General features: G+C 45.3%; 1 protein-coding gene across 1 annotated transcript; it reads left to right on the top strand.

Annotated features, from left to right (window-relative positions):
* The first annotated feature begins 948 nt into the window (after positions 1-948).
* On the top strand, positions 949-25084 carry cd34 (CD34 molecule). The gene is made up of 9 exons (XM_029506615.1): positions 949-1067; positions 9725-9840; positions 18787-18882; positions 19020-19240; positions 19355-19441; positions 20872-20983; positions 21052-21104; positions 21304-21456; positions 23032-25084. Exons 2-9 carry the CDS (start codon positions 9759-9761, stop codon positions 23221-23223), a joined length of 996 nt encoding a protein of 331 aa, XP_029362475.1. The 5' UTR covers positions 949-1067; positions 9725-9758; the 3' UTR covers positions 23224-25084.
* Positions 25085-26706: the final 1622 nt, after the last annotated feature.

The following is a 26706-nucleotide window of genomic DNA, read 5'->3' as shown; positions in this document are numbered from 1 at the left end:
TCTTAAAGTGCCGCGACACAAACCTCGACATCAGGGATTTGTAACCTGCACCTGTCACTCTGTAGCCATGCACGGTCGACTCTAAACAAAAGATTTGGATTACCATCAGCTTCCGAGCTGTACGTTCGAATCTGACAGCTGCTGTTAAATTGACCTTGAGCCAAAAACCCCCAAACTGTTCCAGATGAGTGCATGAGTGAATTTGGGGTACCTGCACTCCCATTTATCGCTCATATCTTTACATGCAAATTGTTAGTTCTCTTGCAACTTTATGACCTTTTATATAATTTTATGTCAACGCCTCCCCGGTTTGTCAGCAGGACTAAAGTTCGAGCATTCTCACTGAAAATATCAATCTTGAAAACAGGTCATGAAAAATAGCTTACTCTAGAGGAAAATCTACATTTCTTGGGTTTTATTTTCATCTACAGATTAATAACACACACTGTAGTGAAAATGAGTTATGCAATTAATAATAAAAACTCACCTTAGATCAGCTTAAATCAAGGCGTGGCTTGAAAGGTGTGGCTATTACCTTAAAAGCCAACGTGATATAAATAATCAGAAGGCATTCCTTTTACCACCTGAATCCTCACTATGCAATGAGATTGGAATAATTAATTCCATCTTTAAATGTTCATTTCAGGTGTCAAGGTGTCCTCGAGGCAAGCCGTGCCTGGAAATGTTGAATGAGAGGAAGGACTCCTGAGGGAGGTGATGCAATACGAGATTGGTGACCACCTGAGCCGGAGAGAGCGAAAGCAGAGAGAAGGTAATGTCATTTACTGGGATGTAAGAAGCAGCATCGACGCTGAGGAGAACACCAGAGGATGCAGGTGGTGCTGGTGGAGTCTGCTCTGAAGGAAATTGTGAACAAATGCGAATCCAGGTGTCATCAGCCCTCAGCACAGGTTCTATTTATAGACGGGCTCGACGCCTTCGGAGCTGTCATTCTCGGTGCGCTCTGCAGGTCGTCTCGCCTGCCGCCCGCCAGCCTCCCTCTCATTAGAACTCCACAGCTACAGCACACGCTGGCCACGTCTGTGGGCGCTCTGCATAATTCACAGGTCAGAGACTCATTCAGTAGCATGTGTTAACCTCACACAGTCACAGCTACACACACACACACACACACACACGTGCACACACAAATCACACATACAGTAAATAGTATGATGTTTGAAAACAGCACACACGAGCAAACAGGTGGATAATCAGCAGGATGACGCAAACATACAGGCCTGCATGAGGAGGGAAACAGTACAGATATTAATTAGCTGCCTCACCCGAGCATAGGGATGTGTAAAAAAAAAAAAAAAAGTTTCCCACTGACATTAGCTGACACGTTCTTCCACTTTTCTGTGTGCTCCGTCCCCCCATCAGCAGGCGAGGCTGATGATCAGTGTCTTTTCTCCAGACGTGACTTGTCCCTGCTCCCCGAGATGGTAATGAGGCTCTCCCAGCAGGCCCGCTGACAGCCTCCCGTTGTGTGGCCCTCATCTCTTTTAGCAACATCCAGCAAAAACAAAGAGATGGGTGGCAGCGTCCGTCCGACCCCCCCCCCCCCGGCTCCACCCATACCAACCGCGCTTCCAAAAAGTGCAGGTGTAAGCTATGCAAATGCACAGAGGTGGGGGTTGTCATGAATGTGAAGTCACAGAACACATATAGTATGATTTTGCGTGTATTTCTGTGGAGCCTCTGCGCTCACACTCAGCTGAACTACCCCGCTGCTTTCAGGCGCAGGGTGCAGGTGAGAGAAGCCTGCCAAATTTCCCTAGCTGGAGCGCTCGTTTGCATATGCAGATGTTAATTACTACTGGAGCTTGTATGGGCCAATCGGCAGGGTGCTGGAACAGCTTGTGCATCCCTTCCACCCCCCCACCCCCCCCAAACACACACACACACACACACACACACACACACACACACACACATATATACACACATAGGTCGTCGTTTCCACGGTTACTCCCCTGGCTGATAATAAAGATAATCACCTCCGATTTCCTTCATGGCTCATTTTCTCCTCTTCGCTTCTGAAAGGCCAGAGCACCGCTGTCTGATTTTCCACGCCGAGCCCAGGGCTGAGGACTAAGGCAAGGTGGGGGGGGGGGGGGGGGAGTCGACACGCCACCTGCCACACACTCACCAGAGGGGACAGATTCGTTCAGTCAGAGCCTCAGATACGGAGGGGTAATGAGCGCCACATCATCCATCCGGTATGGTGTAATTCTGGTTGGAATAAAAGTCTAGATGAGAGCAGGGTCAGATCAGATGAGATCAGGTGATGGTTGTTATCGTACAGACTGCTGAGGCCCCGAGCCCGGCCTGCACAGTACAAATGAAACCCTTGAAATTAAGACTAGATCGACGGATAATATCCTTCAGATATGGTTTATTCTAAACCCCTGCATGGTTGTTAAAGTGTCCATAGGTTTATTAATGGAGATGCTTTAACACAGGCCTCCATATTTATTTGTCATTGCAAAGCAACATTTTCACACTTCCCTCCAGCTCCTGTGACTGTAAGCTCTTGTCATTAAATATTCCCTGTTGCCCGCTGCACCTCTTTAAAACAAGCCATCTGTCATGGGTCAAAACAATAGATCCCCCGCTCACCGTCTCCCTCTCTCTTGCTTTTTGTCTCCCTCCTTGTGCTCCCTTGAACCCATTGTCCAGATAGAAACGTGCCCGGGATAGCAAGGATTTGCTTTCGGCACACTTCTTTGAGAATTATTTAAGGCTTAGGAGTTTCTGTGACATTAATATTTGATATGCAGGACCTGAGCATCTCCCAACGAGCCCTGAGCAAAACTTCAGAGAACGACTGGGGATGAGGTGTGTATGTAGCTCCCTGCTTCGACACACACTCACACACATGCACGCAGGCTCACATCCAAGCATCATCATACTGAAACAGAAAAAAATACAATCCAGATGTTTTATAGCGGGTTATTGAATGAAAAAGGTCTGCATCATAAAGTCTGTAGGCTGTCTGATCTGATCTTGGATGCGTTTTGTCTGTTCTCTTATTTGCCATCTTCTTTAACCCTTTGGCTTGATTTAGTTTTTCTTCAAGGTCCCCGATCCCCCTCCTCCCTTTTGGCAGACATCTCACATGCACTCATACTTTCTGCAGCATATAATCTTTTCTCCAATTTATGACACGTTGACAGGTTCACGACGTGGCATTAGCCGATGCCATATGTTTTCTGTGGCGAGACCGGAGGAGCTGTAACGCTCTTAATGGAGATCTTTAGTTTTTCCTGTTACCATGAGAGTGCAGAGTTGAGACATTTAGCAGATGGAGGGATGGAAACCCTGGTCTCACAGCGCCATCTCATGGTCTGTGCGTGACACAGCTTTGAGGTTGCATTTCCCTGGAAAATCAAGCACGCCTCTCATGTCTGAAACCACTTGAAACAGGAACTTGCATCTGTTTAGATAACCAGTTGTTGCTTGAGGAATGTAAAGCTATCTGCTCAACAGTTCATTAAGACACAGATTTTTCATAAAATACAAGTCAGAATCTACAAATTGGGGAAAAACAGTTTAATAACAATAGAAAAATAGTTCAACATCTGTTTCCACAGATTTAGTTGAACTTAATGTAGATTTTAATGGGATCCTAAGAGACCTAAAACTGTTTTGAATTATCAGGTTTCACGCTGACAGACCGCTTACTGCTGACAGTCTGACTTAGGGTTTGTCACAAAGTACCCCAGAGATTATTTAACAGATACGTGTAATGAGAGCTATCCAGGCAGCCAGCGCTTTAATGATTTAATCCCACAGAGTTTATCCGGCCATGTGCTGGCAGAACACACACACAGTTGCCAGTACTACGGCAGCGGTGGAGGCGGTGGGGGGGTGCTCTCATCTGGACATCTTGCAACCAGTGGCGTTTCATTTTCTGTAGCTCTTGTGAGTTATGATGGATGAAAGGGCAGTCCGTGAAACTTAACCAAACAAGTTCAAAGCTCATGTTTCAACTTCGGGTTATTAATTTGACATCAAAACCAGGACCAGGAGTAGCGTTGGTGAAAATTATATGGCGGCATAATTTAGCATTTCTCCTCCTTCTCAGTCTTTGCCTTCGTTTTGTTTCTTTCTTCTCCCTTTTTTTTTTTTCCTGTAGTTGCAAATAAAAATCATAAGAGTTATATAACTTGGACATTAAAGACTAAGAAATGATTGCTCAATAAAACTGCTAAAAAGTAGAGTAAAAAATGAGAACTGCGCAGTTGTGAAACGTCTCCTGAAGTACTAAACATTCTGATTTCATTCTCTGCAAGCGCTCTCCCTCTTTCGCTCTCTTATGCATCTTCTGCATCAATATGCATAGAGCCATAATAGACACTCTCAAAGAAAATCTGAATCAGGGATTTAAAGCCCCTGGGGTTATGACTGAATATCTCTGAGACTCCCAACCTTCACAAACCTCTCAACCTTGAGCATAAATTACTTCAAGATGTCTACCAAACCCCCCAATCAGAGCCAATTAGGGCTGGTTACAGGACCTTAGACTTTAAAGCAAAAAAAAAAAAAGGTAAGAAAATGAGGGAAAGGACACGCTGAAGCTGGGGGGACCAAGAGGAGACACGAATTACAGTTCTATTTGTTGTTGTTGTTGTTTTCGTTGAAGTAACAAAACACTAGATGGCAGAAAGGGGGGGCAGTTGAGAGGACACAAGATGAGATTTTCCAAAAAGTGATGCAAGTAGATTAACATTCCCTGGTGTGTGTGTGTGTGTGTGTGTGTGTGTGTGTGTGTGTGTGTGTGTGTGTGTGTGTGTGTGTGTGTGTGTGTGTGTGTGTGTGTGTGTGTGTGTGTGTGTGTGTGTGTGTGTGTGTGTGTGTGTGTGTGTGTGTGTGTGTGTGTGTGTGTGTTTGAGTGAGAGAATCTGCTGCACTGACTGCGTATGTGCCTCACACACTGGGCTGGGCTGATGAATACTGTGGGGACTGACTTTATGAACAATAGGAGGAGGCTTCTACCAGACGGGAGTACTAAAGAAGAACATCTGTGTGGGATCAAGGCAGCAGAGAGAATGAAGGAGAGTTAAAGGTGGGAGGAGAAGCGAAGGGAGGATTTTGGCAATCCGCTCTGTGTTGTGGAAAGTATAACAACGCAGACCACTCAATCGTTAATGCAAGCAGGCTATGCATACGAGAACCAAATGATTTGTTGGCGGGGGGGGGGTTGGCCCTGGACTACTGACAAGATTATCAAATATTTGCCTCATTGTTCTTGAAGAACAACCAGCACAAATCGGTGTAAAAATTGTTGCTTACACAGAAACATTCATTGTGTTTTCTCAGAACATGATGCCACAACAAAAGAGCATGAGGCCTCCATCTCCTGACAGTCTGTTTTCTGTGATAGGGCCTGGCAGCTGTGTCAAAGAGACATTATATTATGTCCTGAAAGCTGTGTTGGTTGGCCTGGAAGCCTTAAACTTAAACCCAGGACCGTAGAGAACCTTCGAAAACGCGGAATATGTCCATCGTTTGAGCTACCAGAGAACACGTGCTGCTGTCATTGATCAGCTCTCCAGAGTAATCGGAAAATTGCCTGGTTGTTGTGCTCCACTATATTCCAGCCTCCATTACGTCTTCCTGTGTTTCTCTTTCCATGCAGCTCACATGGTGAGAAACTGGACTGTGGTGCCGTCCCGCCGTTATGAACCGGAAACACTCGGTTTCACACGGTCTTATGTAACACATGGAGCACGGAGATAGTAGCTACAGGGTTAGGGCTGAATATAAATACACTTCCGTGTTTATCTTTCATGGGTTTGGGGTCATCAGTGCAGCCTGTCTGCAGGTTCTTGGGGCAGGAGGGGATGCTGTTAGGAAGCATCATGCATGCAAGGTGAATGGCAGGAAGCAGAAGAGGAATTTACAACGGAGGAGTGCTGATAGATGGGGAGGTCAACAGGATGATGATGAGGGAGCAGAGGAGCCCATCTGTGTCATTGCTGAGGGTTTGTCATTGTTAGATTCAGCCCGTTGTTCAAATCGTGACTGATGTCCTCTCCAATTGAATCGCTCTGAGTTTTGATTCTTTCCATCAGAAATGGAAGCGGGGAACGCTTGTTGACAAACTGATGCAATTTTAGTGGCACACATTCTCAGATGACCTGGCTTTGGATGGGAAATTTCATCACACTCTCATGGGTTTGCTCCTTGTTGTCACTGGAAAAAAGGATGAAGAATGAGAGAAAGTTTTGGTTGCAAACAGGCATTTAAGTTCGGAGGAGGGAAGGTTCACAAAAACACTTACGTTATCGCAATCTGTACAGAAGGGGCTGCCTCTTTCTCACAGACGGGGGGAAATAAGGCCAGCAGCCGGTCTATAATTTGGCACAGCAACAACTTAGCCACCGGAACACTTGCATTGCTTTCAAAATAACGTTTGTTTTGTTTTTTGCAGAAATATTGGGCTTGACTGTGACCAATATAGCCCCCCATATTTATGCCTTCCTGCCAGCGCAGTCACATGTCAGTCATGCTCTTATGATGGCTTCTTCCTGCTGGCTCAAAGACTCAAAAAAAAAAAAAAAATAATAATAATAATACAAGCCAAAAAGTCTGTATGGACCAAAATAAATAAATAAAAAAGTAGACAAAAAACCAAAGCCAAACAGGTCCCTGAGGGTCAGACTCATCTGCCATGTGCTGATCCTCGTGATGTCCTGGCAATGCAACCCCCCCCCCCCCCCCCCCACCCAGGCTTAGCTAATCAGGATTCCTCAGCTGTAAACGGACACATTTGTTATTCAAAGAAGTGTTAATTGTACAGTGCAGACATCATTCACCAATAAATCAGTCCAGGAGAGAAGTTATAGTAAGGGTCATCTGAAAATGTTGAGTTTCAAATTTATTACATTTTTTATAGCACTTCAAAAAGCAAACGTGTTGAAGTGCATCACAGAGCCAGACATACAGGATATGTAGACATATACAGAAGAAGAGACGTACATGTGTGGAACAGATGTGGAAACGAGAACGATTTAAAGCCATGCCATCTGATTTAAAAACATTAAACACAGTTAATAATCAGAGATTATTAGGGGGGATTGGCTCTCCAGCACCACCTGCAACCTGGAGACGGATAAGCAGTAGAGGAATGCTAAAAAAGGATTTTAAAAGCATCAGCAGACTGTCTGACGGCCCCCAGCAAGCTATTCCAGGGCCAAGGAGCCAAGACAAGCAAAACTCTGTCATCTGCAGAGTCTGTCCAACATGTCTCATGGCACGGTGGGAGGATCTAAAGAGTCTGGTGGGGCTTTGAGGGCTGCTGGTGATATTTGTGGACAATTTAGAAGTTTATCCTGTGAGGATGCAAAAAAAGGGCAGATGCGGTCTTTGGTGGCTGAGGGATGACCAGGGAAGTCAAGGCAGTTCCAATCATCCAGTTTGGATGATATTATAAAATATGAAAAGGTTTTTCTAGATGAGAAATGCGCAGTTATGAGTTGGAAGAAAGGAGAATTTCTTTGCTCGCTAGAAAATATAAGACCCAAGTTTTGAGCATGTGGTCCGACGGAGGCAGAAAGGTGATTGAGGATGTGGGACGGTAATTACGAGCCGACCAGTCTTTCATATGTTGGAGATAGATTTTGGGAACTGAGGGGGAGGTAGATCATAGAGATGTTATGAGTTTTGATTATTTCACCCAGTGGGAGCATGTAAAGACATAAAAAAAAAAAAAAAAAGAGGTGGACCTAAAACTGAATCCTGTGGAACCCCCACACGAAATATTTGCAGGTGCGGAGGATGAGCTGCCAGTGAAAATGTTTTGAAATGTAAGAATGGAACCAATCAAGTGTTGGCCCCCGAGATGCTGCACTGAGCTCCAGAGGGAATGAGATAGAGCCTTTGTCGGCATCCACGGCACAGTCCGAGGGCCGTATTTGTCTCGTCTTCGTGTGTTTCCCGGAACCCTGCCAGAAATATCCAAATATGTTGCTTTGGTTTGAAAATAGAATCTAGATTTTTTTTTTTTTTAAGAAAGAAAGCTTAGAAACGGTGACCTTAAATTATTGGGATAGTTGTCGGTTCCAGGCCTCTGAAGGAGTCAAAGAGGTAAAATAATCTGCTACTGTACCTGCTGCTTTCAACTTATTAGAAATAATAAAAGAACCTATAAATTAGATGTAAAAAAAAAAAGAAAAGGGATTCATAGTGGAAGGGGCAGAGAGGTCTATGATGTTATGTAATCGTTATTAATCTATTTTCTGCAGGGCATGCACGTATCCATGTATTTATTTTATTCTGTTGAACTGGCATACTACTTTTACTGACCCTATGTTGCATCATACTATGTTTATTTGTGTTTGGGCACGATTTGTTTGGGGTTTGGATTTTATTTCATCATGATTCTGATAATGAGAGAAAATGATTAGAAACAGGCAGTCGGATATTATTATTACATCTGGCGCCTGTTTCAATTCCTTGTGAAATATGGATATATATTTAATGGTGTGAAGAAACATTTGAAACCACAGCTCTGTTTGCTTAATTGTCAAAACCTACTTTATTCAAAATATGCTTTAAAGCCATAGCGTCGGTTTCATTAAGTGTCAACGTCATGTAAAGCAGCCTTCAAGCTAAATTTAGGGGGGAGTACACGAATGGAAACATGCAAGGTGACCAGCGAGAGCAGCCGTTCCCAGACACCAGCCTGATCTTGGCTCATTTCAGCCTCATATGGTTGAGCTCTTTGACAAGCGAGCCTCCAGGCAGTCGTCCTCAAAAACCCAGCGGTGGGACTGCAGTGCTTCCAGATGTGGCCTGCCCGGACGTCTGGAACGGCACATCTGTCCCAAGCGGTGAACACCCAACAACACACCGCCACACACATCAGCACGACGGTCCGTCACTTTTCAGCTGATATAGTGTGAAATGGCGTGTGTGTTTTGTTTAGTTTTTTTTTTTTTTTGTGCATGTGTTGGAAAGGGCGTGTACGCTACATGCAAACCTGCATGTGTGGCTCAGTGGATGACTCACTAAGAGGCTGTTAGTCATTCGTCCAGAGACACACAAAAACGATGGCCAAGCGTTGTGTGTGACGCCATGTGCTTTTACAGGCCTCTCAGCCGTGTACGCAGTCTGTAAGAGGCAGGGGGAGCACTTCCTGTTTAGCAGGTACATCTTCAAAAATCGTTAGGCATGAGGACGCCCTCAGCAGCTCTCTGTTTCAGAGATCTGGCTTTCTCACAACAAATGACTACTGAAGACAAACCGGTGCAAGCAGCTGCTATTTGTACCTGGTCTGCTGGAGCATGGCATGAATCACACACACACACACACACATGTCTGTCCTGTGTCCTGTGAGAGAGGCACAGTGTTTTTCTCCAGGAAACAAAACTGGAACAAAGATGGATTTCCCGCCGCTGAAATATCACATGTCGTCTTCTCACCCTGACGCTCGACACACATGCGTGTGCACACGAGGAGGGAGGCGGTCGGGGCTGTTGCTTTGAGGGTAGACGGGTTAACAGCAGGCAGTTACAAAAAGGGGGTGTGGAAAAAGAGAGTGGGGCAATATAAAGAGCAGGAGAACACAAACCAGGCTTTATCCTGGCTTGTCTGTCCCACGTACTCAGACCTCACAGGAAACTCCCAACTCCACCCCACCCCCCCCTTCACCCACCATACTGCCCTCACACTCTCTCACCTTCACTCAACCACACTTTTTTGCTCTCACACACAGTCCCGACCAGCTGCACCGGGTCCGACTAGACAGGATGGCTGCGTCCATGTGGAGAATGAATGGGCTCTGGAGACGGACGGCGGGCGTCCTGGTGCTCTGCGCTCTGCTGCTCAGCGGTGAGTACTCACTGCAATTATCAATTATAGGATCTTCTTCTTTCAAAACTTTGATTCATTGTTCCTCTGATTTTGTTTTCAGAACTCTCAAACTTTATATTGGGCAAAATTAAGTTTCATATAAAGCAGTAGGAGTAGATCAGGGTCACTGGGGGGGGGGTTGGGTTTTGATGGGTTCTACCTTGAGGGTGCACAAAGACAAGAGGATTGGTGAGCAGCGGTGGGGCTGCAACAAAAGGGTCCGCTCAGGAATGGAAAGTTGCAGTTGAAAATAATTAGCAGTACCTGCAGTACATCAGGGTGGAGCTAATGTTTGAATGGTAGGCGTAGAACTTCAGCCTCAGAAGTAGGATCACCTTTTGTTAGCCTCTACATGACTTTTAGTTTTCTGACAAAATTACCAAACAACACGTGAGAATTCAACAGCGAGCGAAAATAGTCCCCACAACTGTATTCACTGCAAGAGAATACAGTGTGCTCAGTGAATACAGAGCAAAGTGTGTTCATTTGTGTGCGTGTGTGTGATCATGTGGATGGATGTGGACTCGCAGGGCAGTCCACTTGATGCTAATTGCAGGGTGATGTATGGCTTGGACGGTGCGCCTTCCCTCGTTGGTTGTAGAGCAGAACTAGTCCGAGCTCAGCCCGGAGTAACGACTTCTGCAGAGCCGTGTACGAGCGCGGGGGCAGTAAATGTTAGGAGTGACCTTCGTGTAGACCAGGAGGAACTCTCCTCGCTGATGAGGCTTTACTTTAAGAGGGAAAAGATCACGAGATGATGGTGGAACGTGTTCCTAGTTTGAACAATAAAAAAGAAACAGCACATACCATCTGCATCAGCAGCCTAAGCCAGATGGTAATTAGATTTACATGGAAATCTAATTACTCAAAGCACTGCCTGCCAAGAAATAATACGGGGACAACATTTTAAGACACATCTAATAAGCAGTTGTGTATTTTATTTATTTATTTATTTAGGTTTGTTTACTACTGTTATACTGGTATAATTAGGATTTGGTATTGAGCAGTCTCTGATTATTATATTGTTACAGCCCTGCTCGTCTTGCCTTTTGTAGAATTTGCATATTGCCCGCCAGGCGTGATCTTTCTTCGATGATGGAGTTTCTCTCCGATTTCATGCTGTAAATATGAGCAAGCAGTCTTGTTCACGGGGGCGTTTACTGAAGTCTGCTGACCCATCATCAGTTCTTTACCACTTTCATCAGCTGTCCTCCAATCACACCCCCCTGCAACATTGTTGACACGTGGGTAGCATTACAGCGGATATTTGAAGGGGACGCTGGAAAAAGCTCTCAGTTAAATATCCTGTATATAATGATTGCTTCTCTGTACACCCCACCAGTTCTCCGATGACTATTTCTGTCTTTTTTTTGTACATTTTGCCTCACCAGCCAAGTCACAAGAGATGCTTTGCCTCCTCTTGACTGTTTTCATAACATACAACCATGCGGCTGCAGTCATGTACGGGTCAGAGTTCTCTCTCTGCTGACGTCAACATTTTCTGACAGAAACACGGACACTTTTAATGTCTCACGTTCTCTTAGGACTTGTCGTGGACAAATAAGAGAGACTCTTTGTTGAGTCGCAGCATCCTGATAAAATACAGAGCAGCGCCACTGCAAAGCTCCCATCCTGTCCTGGGTCTAATTTGCACCGTGGCGTCATTGTGGATCAGGAGGTTTAAAACCCAGGGACAGCAACACGGCAGGGCCAAAAAACAGCAGTTCCTCAAACAGCCACGTGAGGCTGGCTTCAAAATGGAGTCAATCCTCATCGACTCCCAAGTTAGAATGCACAACTGGTACAAAAAGCATAAACAGCAGTTTTGGTCTCTAGTTAGGACAGTCAGATGCTACCAAGCTTTTCGGTCGCTGTCATGTTACCACTAACATTCAAACAGCCGGGCGAATCACAGCATCAGATGGCTGCGGCTAGCCAACTCGTAAGTCTGGTTACATTCACCTCAAGCTCAGTCGAATTGTTGCAGCACAGTTTAGATTTGTAGTTTAGAAACACTGATGCAGCCAAACAAGAACGAGAGAGCGGAGGAGCTGATGGCAGACAGGATGTAGAGGGAGGAGACGGGATGACAGCCTTTGGCGCTCTTGATGTGTGGACGTGTTTATCAGAGCAAACATCCTTGTCACACATAAGCAGGTCAATCACGCCGCCTCTCTGGGAAGCACCGCTCTAGTTTATGTTCCTACTTCCCATGGCTGTCAGTCAGTAGCTATGCAGTTGTGCAAATATGTAACGCTGGAACAGGCATGGACTGTGTTGGATGATGTCATTCAGTACCTCCTAGAGAACGTTACAGACTCTCTCCCGCTCTCTTGCTCGCTCTCTCTGTCTTTGTGTCTGTTTCTCTGTTACGACTTTCAGGGGAAAACCCAAGCTTTACAACTGCTCCAGAGAGGGGAAAACCATTTTTGTCTTGCTCATGTCTAATGGCAGGGCCTCGGGACCTCCGACAATTTTAAATCAAACTCTGTGCCTGTGATTGGGAGATCCCAGACACTGACCATATCCATAAATCCTTTAATGCATAAAGCTTTAGTTTTCAATGAGCGTTAGCCTGCCAATGTAAACATGGTCAGACTATCCCCCCCCCCCCACTCCTTTTTCTTGTGGCTCTTAGCTGTCGACCCCGCATTCTGCCAGTCCCCGGTCGTGATGGTGCTCGTCATCTGCTGGACGGCGTGGGTCTTTTCTATGTAAGTTTTGGCAGATAGTGGTCTTATGTCAGGCTAGGGTGTGTGTCTACTTGGGCCCAAAGCGATGGCTGAGGTGCACTGTGAGCTATTGGAGTAATTAAACCTCAGAGCCTGAGCCAATTTTCTCCAGTGATTTGTACATTTGAGAGGGCCTGGCACATCCACGTATGAAATCATTGAAATACTCTTTAAAAATTGCAAAAAAACAATCCCTTCGTCATTTCTGTTACCTCATCTGCAAGCACTCTTCGGCATAAATGCCGTGACAAGCTGGAGGGCGGGGTTTTTTGTTTGTTTGTTTGTTTTCCTCTTCTGCTGAATTATCTTCATCTCACTTCAATTCTGTTCCAATGAAAACAAAAATCCGTCGCCACTGACTAAACGTTGGTCCAGGCAAAGGATTGTCTTAGCAACAATATTTACCTTCCGAAGCAATCTTAATTAAAAGCAGACGCTGTGCAAGCATTCAAATCTTCCTCTCCCTATTACTGCTGTTTCTGGTGGAGCTCATTGTTCCTTGTTCCCCTGGCACCCTGCTGCAATTTTACAGCTGTTGAGTTTTACCAGCGTAAAGGAGTGGGAGAGTTGGGGGGTGGCTGTGTGGGTGTGGGTGCATCTTCTCCTCCTCTTTCTCCTGCTCATGTTTCTGCTTCACTCTTTGGCAGAAAAAAAACTCACTCCACTCTGTTCAGCTAATGAGCCGCACGCATGACGATCGTGTGAATGCCCCAACAAGAACTTGGAAGCGCCGTCCTCTTCTTTGGGTCATCCAAAAAAATACACTGGCCGAGAACAACCGCTCGGTGATCCTCCTCTTTTTTTTTCTTTTTTTTTTTTTTTATGATATCATGCCAATCACCAGCAGAAAGTGAGTTGCTCATAAGGGATGTGGTCTGTGGTGGGATATCCAAGCTGTATTGTTCACCCCAGGGAATAAAAGCACTTAATGTGCCTTGGCTGGGGCTTTTTGACTGCCAGAGTAATTGCTCCTGGTAATTAATGCTCAGTATAAGCTCTGTCATTGAAGCCATGCTTTATACTTGACTGAAAGCACAAGGCTGTTTAGACTCTGTAGTCATTTGTACTGCCTGTATAAACAGTTAACCGGTTTTCCTTTTATGTAGTCATATCTGGAATGCTCTCGAGTTATTGCTATTATTTCTCAATTTTCTTCTTCCACTTTGGCGCCTCAGAGGGAGTCGTATCAGAACCAGATTGTTCAGGGCTACAAGTTTCAAAATCTTATTACAACCTCTCCAAACACAGCAAAACAAACACAAAAACAACAAAAAAAAAAGAAAAACCCAGCAGCTGGATTCTGTCCATGGACATCTGCTGCTGAAACCCAGTCCTGGTTCTGACACAGGGAGGGGAGCAGATAGCCGCTCCGCTTGTGTTTCCAGTTTGGTGAGCCACTCATATAACGGATGGACTGTTTTGGAGAAACAGGTTTAACGTTTCACTGGTCTGCAGAAAAGACTCTGAGTAAATGAGGGGATGAATAAAAGGTGCTATCAGTTTGTTCTTTTTCTTCATTTTCGGTAAATCAAATCAAATCAAATTAGATTTTTTTTTTATAGCGCCAAATCACAACAAAGTTACATCAAGCCACTTTACATATAGAGCAGGTCTAGACCAAAGTCTTGATGATTATAAACGATTTAAAGAGGGAAAAAATGATCACATGTTGAGGGACAGTCCTTCTGCTGTGTCCTCGTTGGAGTTTTATCCGTTTCCCCCGCCAGTTCACCTGACGTCACTCCATGACATAGGCTGTGACAGCCACTTCCTGTTTTTGGATGTACAAGATAACATATCCAAATCTGCTGTTAGTTCCTTTTTTTTTTTTTTTTTTTTTTTTTTTTCCTCAAGATTATCTCGTTTGTTTTAAAAACACCAGGGATGTGGTCCAGGCGGAGTAAGTCCACTTTTGCCACCCGTCTGTGCAGCAACAAAAATAGTTCTCATGTCAAAGGACCCGGGCGGTGTAGTTGTCAACGTTGTGTTATTTGGTGGTAGGGTCAGTTTTTTCATGCCATCATAGAAGTTAAACAGTGTCGACCTCTATATTTACAAAAGGCCAAAGCCTAACCCACAGATTCTTCGAGGACAGTGTTTCTGTGGTTGCAGGAAGTGTCATTTTAGGCCACGGGATCATGTCTCATCAGGTCCTGAAACAGTTACTCAGAAAACGCGCTGATTGACAGAAAATAGTCTGCATTTATGAAAATTTGGGACTGGCTTCTTGGGTCTTTCCCAACCTTGAATTCTGAATTCAGAATTAAGGAGGTTTTGGGCTTTTCTCTTGTTTTCATTATACAAGAGATGCCTTTGGGCTTCGCTTCATCTCGAACATGTGATAGGCCTTGTGAAAGAAGCAATAATTAAAATATAGAAAAGAGACAATAAGACTCTTTGTTGGCAATTTCTTGGTCCCACTATTCCTCTCAGGGAGCACATTTGTTCTCATAAGGAATCTAAAGAAAGGAGTGAGAGGAGATTTCTGGGTCTTCTGAGGACTTAGGCCCAGGATAAGGTGGCGACAGCAGGGTGTGGCTCGTTGTGACAGCCAGGATGTTGTCTCAGGGGTTTGGGCGGAGGGGCAAATGCAACTCTTCAGTGTTCAGTAAGTTTTCCCCCCATATGCATGATGTCACGGAGCTCGCTGTTCTCCGACTGTACGGCACATATGCAGCGAGGGAAAGACTTCCCCGAGGAGACTCTCTGCAGCTGCACAGCCTCCACCCTAGTCTCCCCCAGTGAGGAAGCAGGCCCCATCCTCGAATATCACACGCTTCTGTCCTCTGCCCGTAAGCACCGACTGCACATGTTTAATCAAGTGTGGCCGTGTTTGTTTTTACTGAAACTTCCTCACTCTCTCTTAATTCAAGCGTTAGAATAGCAGGAAGGGTAAAAGTTCACAATTATGGCAGCAGCTTGACCAGGAAATGCCACCAGAGAGAAAGAACGCAGGGACATATTCAACGATTGAGACCGCAGACATACCCATATACCATAAGTGCACACACACACACACACACACATGGACACAATCTGTTTGGCTGTAGCACAGTGAAGGCCAACGGAGGATGCCTCTGTTGTGGCTGAAGGTGAGCTCTCTGATGTGAAACCAGGTCACCACAGGGTGCGTTGGTACGAGGAAAAAAAAGTCTCTGAAACACAAGAAGAATCGAACAAGTTTAGTTTTTGAAATCTCGCTGTTCAGTCGGGCTGAGGAAGGAAAAACGACTGAGCATGGAGAAATTCAGTGAAAGTTGTATAGTTCTTTAACTGTGTGATCCCAGGTGTGTGTGTGTGTGTGTGTGTGTGTGTGTGTGTGTGTGTGTGTGTGTGTGAGAGTTCAAAGGAAATAGCCAAATGTAAAAAGAAATAAAAAAAAAAGTAGACTCTGGCTTTCATAACAACCTCAGTATGTAAATCGATGGTGAGAGGAAACAGCCCACCCTCTTAGACACACACACAGACACACAAACCCTGAGTCCACTGTAGTCTGACTACCACAGAAATGTATGCTTACCCACCTAAACACAGAAAACCTCACATCTGTGTGTGTTTTGTGTCGACCTCAGCCTTGTCGTCTGATTAATTTCTCAGTGTGGACACCCACACACTCAAACCTGGAATCCGAGCCCCGAGTGAGGATGTGAAAAACGAGGGATTGTCACTTCAGTAATGAACTTTCTTAATCCATTTCTTTCCATTTTTTAAATCCGCTGCATTCAGCTCGGGGATTCTTGACAATCTTCCAAGGGCTTAAAACTCGCTTTTATTTATGGATGGGACATTTCAAGTGTTTACATTGTGAGCGACTTCTGGAGGAGCCCATATTCTTTTGATGAAGTAAATGAAATACGGTCGAGCCAACTTAGTCAACAATAACTGCTGGGCTTGCGCAAATCTTCTGTCACAGAACAGAGCAGATGCTACAGGGCTTACGTGCACTAATCATGTAGGCAGGCATGGTGCTGCATACGACCAAATTACGGTCGTCATTTGCCAGTGAAGTATCTGTCTTTGTCCCGCCTTATAATTGCTTTTGCTTGGTCCAACCACAGCCGAAAGAAAGGCGGCATTTGAACTGTCACTCAGCATCCAGGGGCCCGCGTTGTCTGGGCCCTCTTTAACCCCGTGATTTAGTTCTTTACATCTGGCACGGCTGCACACCACACACCACGTCAAAACGGCTGGAACACCCAGGCTGAAAGATTCAGAGAGGACAGCCAGCCAGGGCAGGAAATCCACTTGATGCAGGTTGGTTAGCGAAGAGCAGAATTTACTTGAATCTAGAAGTTATTTAGTCTGCAGCCTCGGCCGCGTGCTCTCTGGAGAGAGACCAGGACTGTGTTTATGGAGCTGGGAGTGTTCTGGCGTTCCTCTGCGTTTGTCTTAGGTGAAAAGGTCCGAAGGCTTTGTGCGGATGCTGACCGGAAAAACATTTGAGATATTGTCTTAGGAGTGTTACTGTCCGTAAACCTCCAATAACACAGCGCACAAACTTCAAGCACGTGGCAGTTTAAGGTGAGTACATTGGCGTGAACGTGCATCTGTATCCGTTACCATATAGAATACATGCTTTTTTCTCTTAGTGTATTTAACAAGAGAAGCCTTAATGCTATGATTAATAATAATAATTAATACTATGATTTATATTTGGAAGAAATTGGGGAGGTAAAATCTTTGCTGGATACCGAGCTGCTTATACAGAGAAGTGCTTTAAAAACATTCCTGTCTGCGCTGAGAAAATCTTTACGCCTGCGAGGCGCTCGGTTAATTCAGTGATGTGGAAGCGAAACATTATCGCGCTGTTAGACATCGCAGCTCGGGCTGCAGGCTGAATGTCGTGACGGTTCTGACAGCAGTAGTGAATCATTAGGATTTACGCCCAGTTGGACCAATTCATACATACCAGCTTAGGACAGATGCTGCCTCTGCTGCACTGTGCTGGGCTGATCACTATCAAGACGGCCACTTGTGATATAAAACTGCTTCTTGTTTGTGAGTGCTAAAGTTGCCACAATGAGCCCTGTAAGGCTTTTGTTAATGTTGCGTTGTGTTTATGGGATTGTAAACACGGGCTGAACATCTAAATCAACTGCATTTACACAACTGCGCCCCATGTTTGAGGAAATAACGGTGGTGGTTCACAAAACGCGTTCTCCCTCTGACTGAGGCAGAGTTTTGTTTAGATGTTAAATTGTTTACACGCTATACTGGTTTTCTTCTGTGAGGAGGAGAGAGTTTACAATGCTCTAACCCCTGATTTATATTGGAATTGTGAATTTGTGTCTTTTTGATCCCAGATTGGGCCTAAACAGGGAATGTTTGGGAGTTTTTGTGTGCACGCGCGTTTGCGTAATGAAACTAGTTAAAAGTTAAAATGATTGCTGGCGAATTAAATGTTTCGCTATTAAATTAAAAAAAAAGCTCACATAAGTCATGCATTTCAGAAATGCCTTTAACCTTTCTATGTCAGAAAGACAGCGGTATAGCGTCCCTACATTGATACTGAAATAGGATTTCTCTCAGGAGGCTGCAACCTTTTGACCGGACTGTGTGCTTGCGTAGGCTGCAGACGGTGAGAATTAGCCCATATGTGACCCCCAATTAGTCAGAGCGGCCCCCTGGGTGCTCATGCCAAATTGCTTTGGCATCTCTGGATTGGGCATGGCCAAGCTGTTCAAACCAACTCTCTGCCATGACCCCGTTCACTCATTTCGCTGAGTGTGTGCTTGAAATTTCATCCCAAAAATACTGACATCAAGTGGGCGATCAGCGTGCCAATGCTGCGGCTGCTGCAATTTGCATTAGCGTCCTCTGAGTCATAATTCAGTCAAATCTGAATGCGCAAGCATGATTCACACACTCTATATCATAATCACAAATGCACTCTGCAAATTAATGTCCATAATAAGCGTGCTTAGAGAAGACACATGAGAGATTCTTCAAAATTTTCAGGTTATTCTGTTAATCCAGTGTCATCTATGAATACATATCACAAACAGGAGCTTCTCATTTGTCTGCTAGCACCAGGACTTCACTAAGATGTAAACAAATATAGGTGGACTCAGTCTGTGCTAACTGTGTGGTAACATCTTATTTCCTGTTGAAAGAAATTGAAGCTCGGATAATAATTGTAGGAGTTGGTAAGATGCTCTGTTGCCTTAAAGTCTCTAACTCTTTTTCTCCTCAGATACGGTGACATGTCAAGGAGAAGATGAACCATTGATCGTAGCTCCAAATCCTTCAGATGATCCAACTGTTGGCCCTGTGCCTACGGGCGAAAGTGGTAGGAGCCTTGCTAAACGGCATTTGATTCAGGATAGTTATTTCACCCTGTATGGACCTCTGAGATTATATAATTGACATGTTAGGGTTAATTCCATTTCTGTGTCTAATGGGAGCCTTCATGGATTTTGTTCTCAGTGACACCTGAAGCTGAAGCCCCCAGTGTGGATGAATCTACCACTGCCAACCATGCTCCTGATGGCCAGTCTTCTCCTTCTGCAGCTCCAGGACTTCTACTCACTCAGGGAACCACTGAAATTGATGATGGCACCTCAGGCACCCCTGCGGTCCCCGCCGTCGACACAGTGGCCGAGGTTGCCGAGGTCCCAGATAGCTCGCCCAACGTTGTCGAAATAGTGGTGAGAACCTGCCTGTGCTGTTTCGTGACGTTGTGTTTCTACATTTGAACTTTTCTGTAAGCTGCAGCATATGCTGCCTCCTCCTGACCCCATGCTGTCTTACTGTCGCCACAGCCGACCGTGCGGTGTGTTGAAAAGGAGGCCATGCCACAAGGCAGCCAAGACATCGCTGTCAGGGTTGTGGTGACAACGCACGACTGTGTGAGTACGAGTTCTGACTTCAGTAATTCTGCTGTGATATATCAATCCACCACATCCTATGCCATCTTTATGTTATTCATGCCTTGCAACGTGAAAGAACACAATGAGATTTTAGCACAGACACAGCGTTCTTTTAAGACCTGACATCTTTTCTGGGTTCAGACGGAGTCGTCTCTTTAGAGGACGAGGAATATTAAGATATTTTAAAAAGCTACTGTTGGAAAACTGGCCCTGATAAAGGCAGCACTTTCCTCAGACATTCCTCAGGCGTTGTAAATCTTCAGACCTTGTTCCTGGCAGGACAGAAATGAAGACGACAGTGAATGCCCCCCCCCCCCTTACTCTGAGGTCCTAACGACAAAGTGAGGCATTGCACAGGTGTGGCTTCATGGTGTGATTCTTTTCGTCTTTTAAAAACGCCTTTTCAAGTTTTGTCAGAATTGAAAGGCAATGACTTAGATGTCTTTAGGAGCCTCGTATTTTACTTGTAGTTTTCTCTTGCACTGTGAAACTTTACTTCAAAGTATGTGCAGTTTTTACAAAGCACGGGAAACGTGAAATTCTCATACAGCTGATAGTTACAGTACAGCAGAGCTGAAACAGCAGGTCAGATCCCAGTCCACATACCTCAGTTAGCCTCTATTCGGGTCATTAGCGTAACATCGCCAGAGCTAGGACCAGCTGCAGAAGTCATCTGTTCAACTCACCCTGAAACTAAACATGGACTGCAGTGCCAGAGGCCTGAGCCAGCTGATGATTGGTTCAAAATGCAGGCAAGCTGGAGCAAATGGCACGAAAGTCCCTGATAAAAGAATTGCGTGTACACAGCAACAAAAAGTCTCTTTCGTAGCCCAAGTCATAACAGAATAACACGCACTTTGGTTTCCTTCTTTATTCATTATTTCAGCATCAAATCAAGCGTTTGTGTTTGTAAAGTATTCCCTCTTTTAATTTGAACTCCAGGCACAAGTGCCAAGTGAGGTCAAGCTGAGCAAGTATGAGGCAGTGCAGGATTCCTTAGAGGGGGAGGAGAGAGGAGGCGGGCTCAGCCTCCTCAAAGACCTGGATGTTACAGCAGAGTCCAGCTGTGGACCCACTCCCAGCTAACTGACAGTTCAGGGTTTGCTCATAGTGGACCTCTGGGAACGCCGAGTGCTTTCTGGATCGCATTACAGAAAATGAACACTGTTCCCCAGTCAGGAAGCCTAAAAGTTGTGCAACGAGGTGATATCATAGCTCGGCGTTAAGGTGGGAAAAAGAAGGTGTGGCCCGCAAAATTTCCATCCCAAGTGCTTTCGGTCTGCACTGTGAGCGCCGAAAGGTCAGCAGGGAGAAGTTTGGCCCTGATTGTCTGCTGCGTGACGGAAGCGGTGCGGTGAAATGTGTTCATTTGCCCCACCTCACTCTGATGCCCGGATCCTTTCTTACAGGAGACGACAAAACGCATTATTCTGGAGAACGCAGCAAACTGGTGCCACTCGGAAGGCTGCAGTCTGGACATCTTCCAAAATGGCAGCAGTGTGATGATGGCAGGCAAAGACAGTGAGTGTTGACGCTTAACGCCGCGTGTTTTCCAGCGGATATATTTCTAACATCCATTTCTCCTGCAGTTGTGAGTGAAGGTTTGAATGCAGCACTCAAGAGTGGACAGTTGAAAGAACAGGTAAGAGAGCTCACCTTGGGGGGGGGGGGGGGATGGGGGGTGAATTTTGGTTACTACAAAAGTCAAATCAAAGATTACAAATTTGCTCGCTGACTTGCAGATGACTCTCTCGTGTGCTTTTTTTTTTTTTATTATTGATTTTTATTTCCCCCCCCCCATGCTGGGAACATCACAATCTCATCTTTTCTATTCTTTCCAGCTGGGTGTGACGTCGGTAGAGACCCCGTCAGAAGCCTCATCAGGATCCTCCGTGTTTGCAGGAATTCTGGTCACCGGCCTGCTCGCCGCCCTCGCCATCACCATCGGCTACTTCAAATGTCAACGCAGGCCTGACCCTAAGGGCGTGAGGCTGGTAAGCATGTTTTCACATTTTAAATTAACGTGTTGTACTATTATGTTGCCACTATAGACCTGACTCATTCACTCTCTGGCTCTAAATGAGTTGTTGCATTTTTCATCACATGGGTACACCACATAATGCACATGAGCGTGTCTGTGGTTGTTATGTGTTCATCTGACATCTATCTAGAATAACAGAGTGAGAGTGCATACGGCCTGTTTTATCATGAATGTCTCCCCCCCCCCCCCCCCCCGTACGTTAGATTCAGTAAGACTGCGTATACAATCTCTCGGGCAAGATTTCTTTCACTTCTGCAGGAATTGCTGCTGGGGTTCTAAAATTCCAGGAAATTTCAGAAACTTTCCTTTGGAATGAACTGAATTTTCTAAAGTGTGACATCATCCAAAAGGGAGCTTAAGCGTATAAACTAATTGAATTTGCATCAGAGCTGATTGTTGAACCAACATCATGCTGCAGTTTACTTTCAACCCTGCATTGTGCATCCTTCCATCATATCCACAGATAGTTTAGGACAATAGAAGACACCCAGCCGAGTTTTGTTAATGATTACTATCAAAGTTAAATTAAAATACTAAATCAGAATGCTTAATGTAAACTAGCCGACACCTGTTTATTCGCAATTTAAAAGTGCTAGTGCGAGTATGATGCTGTTTGCCAACAAGAATGGAGGTTATAGTCCAATTTGCATGCTGATTAAGGACTGTTCATCTATTCATGCAGCCAATTTCTACTAATTCAGCCACCGTTAACTGTCTATTCCAACTGTTAAGCCAACTATTTATATGTCTGGACTTGCATTACTTATTTAGTTCATTTCCAACTATTTTAAACTCAAAATGTACATGGAAGTTTCTGGACATTTACTGGAAAGTTTCCACCCCTTGGCAGCCTTAATTGCAGGCAGTGTTTTTACGGGGTAACGAGGCTGGCCTGCTATCTGAGGGAGCGAGCAGAGGAAGAGCATGCGCCGTATCCAAAGAGCCACGCCCCGCCTCATGCAGCCGTTTCATCTCATAACCAAACGCAGCTGCCTCTCTGTGCCGCTCACTGTATCACGTGATGGAGAACCACATGAGAGGTTTTGTTTGTGCTTGTTTTCGGGTAGTAGTGGGATACAGCCTGGTGACTTGGAAGGATGAGAGGGAAAATAGGATGACGGCGCCCCCGTCCAGAGGGCTGAATGGTTTGATGACAGGTGAACACTACCATCTTCCAAACCCCACCCGAGGGCACATGCTCTGAAAGGACGGTCCTTTGCTTTTCCCGTAGAGTTTACAGAGAATTGAAACTTTTACGCAGCACGTGGCGTCACAGCTTGCTAACACACTCTGGATCGGTTTTTCAGGCTATCTGCATGTGTTCTTTTTATGTGCAGCTATTCACCAAACCAAAAGCTTCATTTTCAACGTCCTCAGAATATTAAAGTGCAACACTGACGTTAAAAACAGGCGGCAGCTGCGTCTCAGCTACTTCACTCTGAGTGCAAGCAAAAAGTGTTTTGATACCCTGGTGTTTCCCGTCTCGCCTTTTCTGTAATGAATTGCTTGTTTGTGCTATATTTTGTAGGCAGAAGAGGCCTATCCAGTAGATCAGGATAACCAGGCCAACACTCTGGTATCTGTGGCGCCCCTCAACCCTCCTCCAGAGACCCCGGAGAAACCCAGCGTAAACGGAGAGTCCACTGAGGCAGCCAAGACACCGTCTCCCCCTCCCACCAACGGCCACTCCACCACCAAGACAGCAGACACCGAGCTGTGAAGTAGCCTACGACTGAGTCGATCGCAGCCCAAGCACTATCCCCCCCCCCCCCCTCCTCCTCCTCCTCCTCCTCTCCCTGCAAACACACCCAATCCACACACACATGCTTCTGAAAACTCGCCTCTTTTTCTGAACACACTCCTGCCCAACCGCGCAGCAAAGCGGACATCAGGGACTACAACCATCTCCCACCTCCACGCTCCTCTCGTCATAGTCCCCTTGCCTCCTCCTTTGGCCGTGTGCCTCGACAAACGTCGGGGAAAACTGGCCCGATGATGACGACAATGGCGGTGATGAATGATGATGACGAAGGCTCAGTCCCCCGAGCTGTTGACGGCAGTCAGGCTGGAGGCGAGAGACGGGAGACGGGCAGTTCTGGGTGGGAAGAAAGTGAATTTCATCAGCGCTGGCTCCCATGACGACTGCAACCTCTGGAGTCGCGGCCATGTGCTGTCAACACCCGGCAGGGTCTCGTTTAAAAGCTTCAGCCAAATCCTGTTTCAAAAACACATAAAGCACATAAACGAAAATGATGGAAGGAGAGGACGCGACTCACACTGCCTTGAAATCTGTTTACAAACTTGTCAGACAAAATCCATTTGACTCTCCTGTTGTGTGCCTGATTGAGTGATTGCTCATGTAGGTGTGCCTGTGTTTGTTTATGTGTGTATGTTAACATACCTGCATTTGTACTGTGCTTGCACTGTAGATATCTATTCATGCATCTAAAAAGGTTTCCTCGCTTGCTGCACGTCGTCCGGTCTCATGAGCGAAAGACGAGTTGGAATGTGCGTGTGACTTCAGCCACAGAAAGTGTACCGCTGACAAAAACAACTAGATGGCTCAAAGTGGTGGCTCACCAAAGTTACAGTCCAGCCAATCACACCAACGTTTTTTTTTCCCCCCTTCTTTCTTGGAATATTGGCAGCTGTGAAGAAATACGTGCTTAGAGAGGTGACGGTTGAAGGGAAGCTGCTTTATAAGGTGATGATGTAGATTCTGTGTCTTACTGGTGCAGCCAAACAGTCTGCTGTGGGAGCAATAAACTTATCCAGGTTAAACGGCCTGTACTGTCGATATGGCGGCTCTAAATTAATGGGCCTTCTCATGTCATGGAGTTTTACAAACTCTTAGTTTGATATTAAATCGTCGTCTAAAGAATTTCAGCAACGCTCGCAGCGACCGTGTTTCCTGAAGTAGTAAAAGTAGGGGTTGTTAAATATTTGTATTGATCTTTGATTTCCACTACTACAAGACATAAGAATGTGCTTCGATCGTCACTTAAAGCCTCTATTGTTTCATTCACAGCTTCACATTCAGATCTGAAAATCAGACCAGCAAACAGCCTCTTTCCATTCACGTCAGTGTTATTCTCTTTTCATTATACTGTATAAACTTTTTCACTATCATTATTCAGTTGCCCTGCGTGTATAGTATGGTTTGTTTGTTTTTTTGTTTTCCGTGTACAGGCTCACCAAAGTCCTTCTACGTGCAGAAGAATTTCATATCTCGTACTAAAACATGTACATGCATCTTTACGACAGATCCAGGAGAGATGCTCACAGGCTTTAAACCATTAAAACTAATTTAGTGGCCAAAATGTATGATACGTTTTTGGCACGAAGCTTCAGATGACATAAGTTTTTACTGACATATCGGCGAAAAATTACTTTTATATTTGCTGAACTGGAGCAAAGAAAAGCCTTCTGTTGTATAACTGTGACACCTCACTTTGATTCAGTCCATTTTGTATCTTCCTAGCTAACATTCCAGTGTGACTTATTTTTACTAGCAGCCTGTATTTTGGATTGGAATTAAATGTGAAAAAAAAAAAAAAATTAAAAGCAAGAAAATAAACAACTTTTTATGAACCATTGTGTTTTCAATTTTCCTTCATTCTGCTTTTTTTTTAAAAGTCAATCATGAGCGTGAGTGGAAAGAGGGATGGAGATTCTAGCCACAGTAGTACGATGCATGAGACACGCATCACACACACACACACACACACACACACACACACACACACACACATGGAATTTAATGCCGCACAGCCCATAAGGTCACACATCAGCTGGCTTTCATAAGCAGTAGTAATGACATCACTTCACGCCGTTTTGTCTTTCACAGTTTGGGTGGGGCTGTGAAAACATCCACCAGCTGTCTCTCAGGACAAGCTCACGAGCACCGTTCAGTACGTACAGCGCCTTCTCGCTGTCCATCATGTATTTTTAATTCAGATGCTGTCAGCGTGAACTGCAGGGACAGTGTGACCGTTTTATTTCCCCATCCCGTTCACACACCGTCCTCCATCACGCAGTCAAGCCAAAACGCAAATTCCTCCACTGCCCTCCACTTCCACACCCTGTGAGGAAAATACCTCCTAAAGGCAGCCCTGCTGTCGCTGTACACCACAACATACCTCAGATATTAATGAGGTTAAATGTTGACAATCTACAGCCTGAGACTTCTCAATTGCTGCATGATTCAAATTCAAAAATGTGGAAATCTGGACACGAACATCACTGCGTCCATGCATGCCTGTTATTTGTAATCTATTTGGCCTTGGACTCTGTGAGGTGAATCCTTCCACAGGCTCCAGACCAAAAACAAAAGACTTGCAAGCTCACCTCCATATTTAGTCATTCCTCCGGCTCTCCCCTTTGTCAAGCTTAAAGGTTAGCTTCACTCAAAAGACAAAAACATCCATTGCTTCCCATCCTACCCGCCAATAATATCTAGCCATGAAGCTTTATTCTCATTGCTGTTCAAGATATCCATCTCTGGCTTTTCTGCCACCACCTCATCATAAGAAATGAACCGGATCTGAATTCAGTTTTTGCACATCACAGCAGAGGACCAAAGAGTAAGGAGGGAGTGCTGCGTTGTAAAGCAAATTTACTGCTGTCGATTTTTTAAACGAACACATTATTTGTCAGTTTTTATCAGCACCAGAAATGAAGTTATGGAAACAGCATTTTTGCTCTGTTGTAATGAGGTTTGTAGACACCCCAAAGACCTGAACAGAGGAAAGGCCAGATACATCTAGACCTAAGCGATGTGTAATTTGGAGCGTTTCATTTTCCCCACCCATCGGCCCCTGTACCCCTGCAGCATGTCGATCCAAATCCTCTCCTCTACAGCTTTTCTTCAATGTCACATAAATCCTGCGGCTCCAGTTCGCTCCCCTCCCCTCCTTCATCTCATCCAGCTCTCAGTTTCTCCACCCCTCTATTGCTCCATTCAGCCAAGAGTAGTGTATGCACAGCGGAATCTGGGATTACGAACAAAACTCAGCTGGTTGTTTTTATTGTGGGGAGGCTCCCGCCTCACCGTAGCTACAGCTGCCAAATACGTCATGTTTTCTCTTTCCGTGCCAAAGCACACCCATTCCAAACTCATTGATGGTCAGATAACGCTGGGCGGAATAGAAGTGTGGGAGGTAGAAAAGCACACCCAAGAGATCTAGCGGGACCCCGGCGGGTC

This window comes from Echeneis naucrates, chromosome 7 (assembly GCF_900963305.1).
Source record: "Echeneis naucrates chromosome 7, fEcheNa1.1, whole genome shotgun sequence".
NCBI classification, from domain to species: Eukaryota; Metazoa; Chordata; class Actinopteri; order Carangiformes; family Echeneidae; genus Echeneis; species Echeneis naucrates.
Note: the sequence above shows the minus strand (reverse complement) of the source record. Positions and strands in the feature narration are given on the sequence as shown.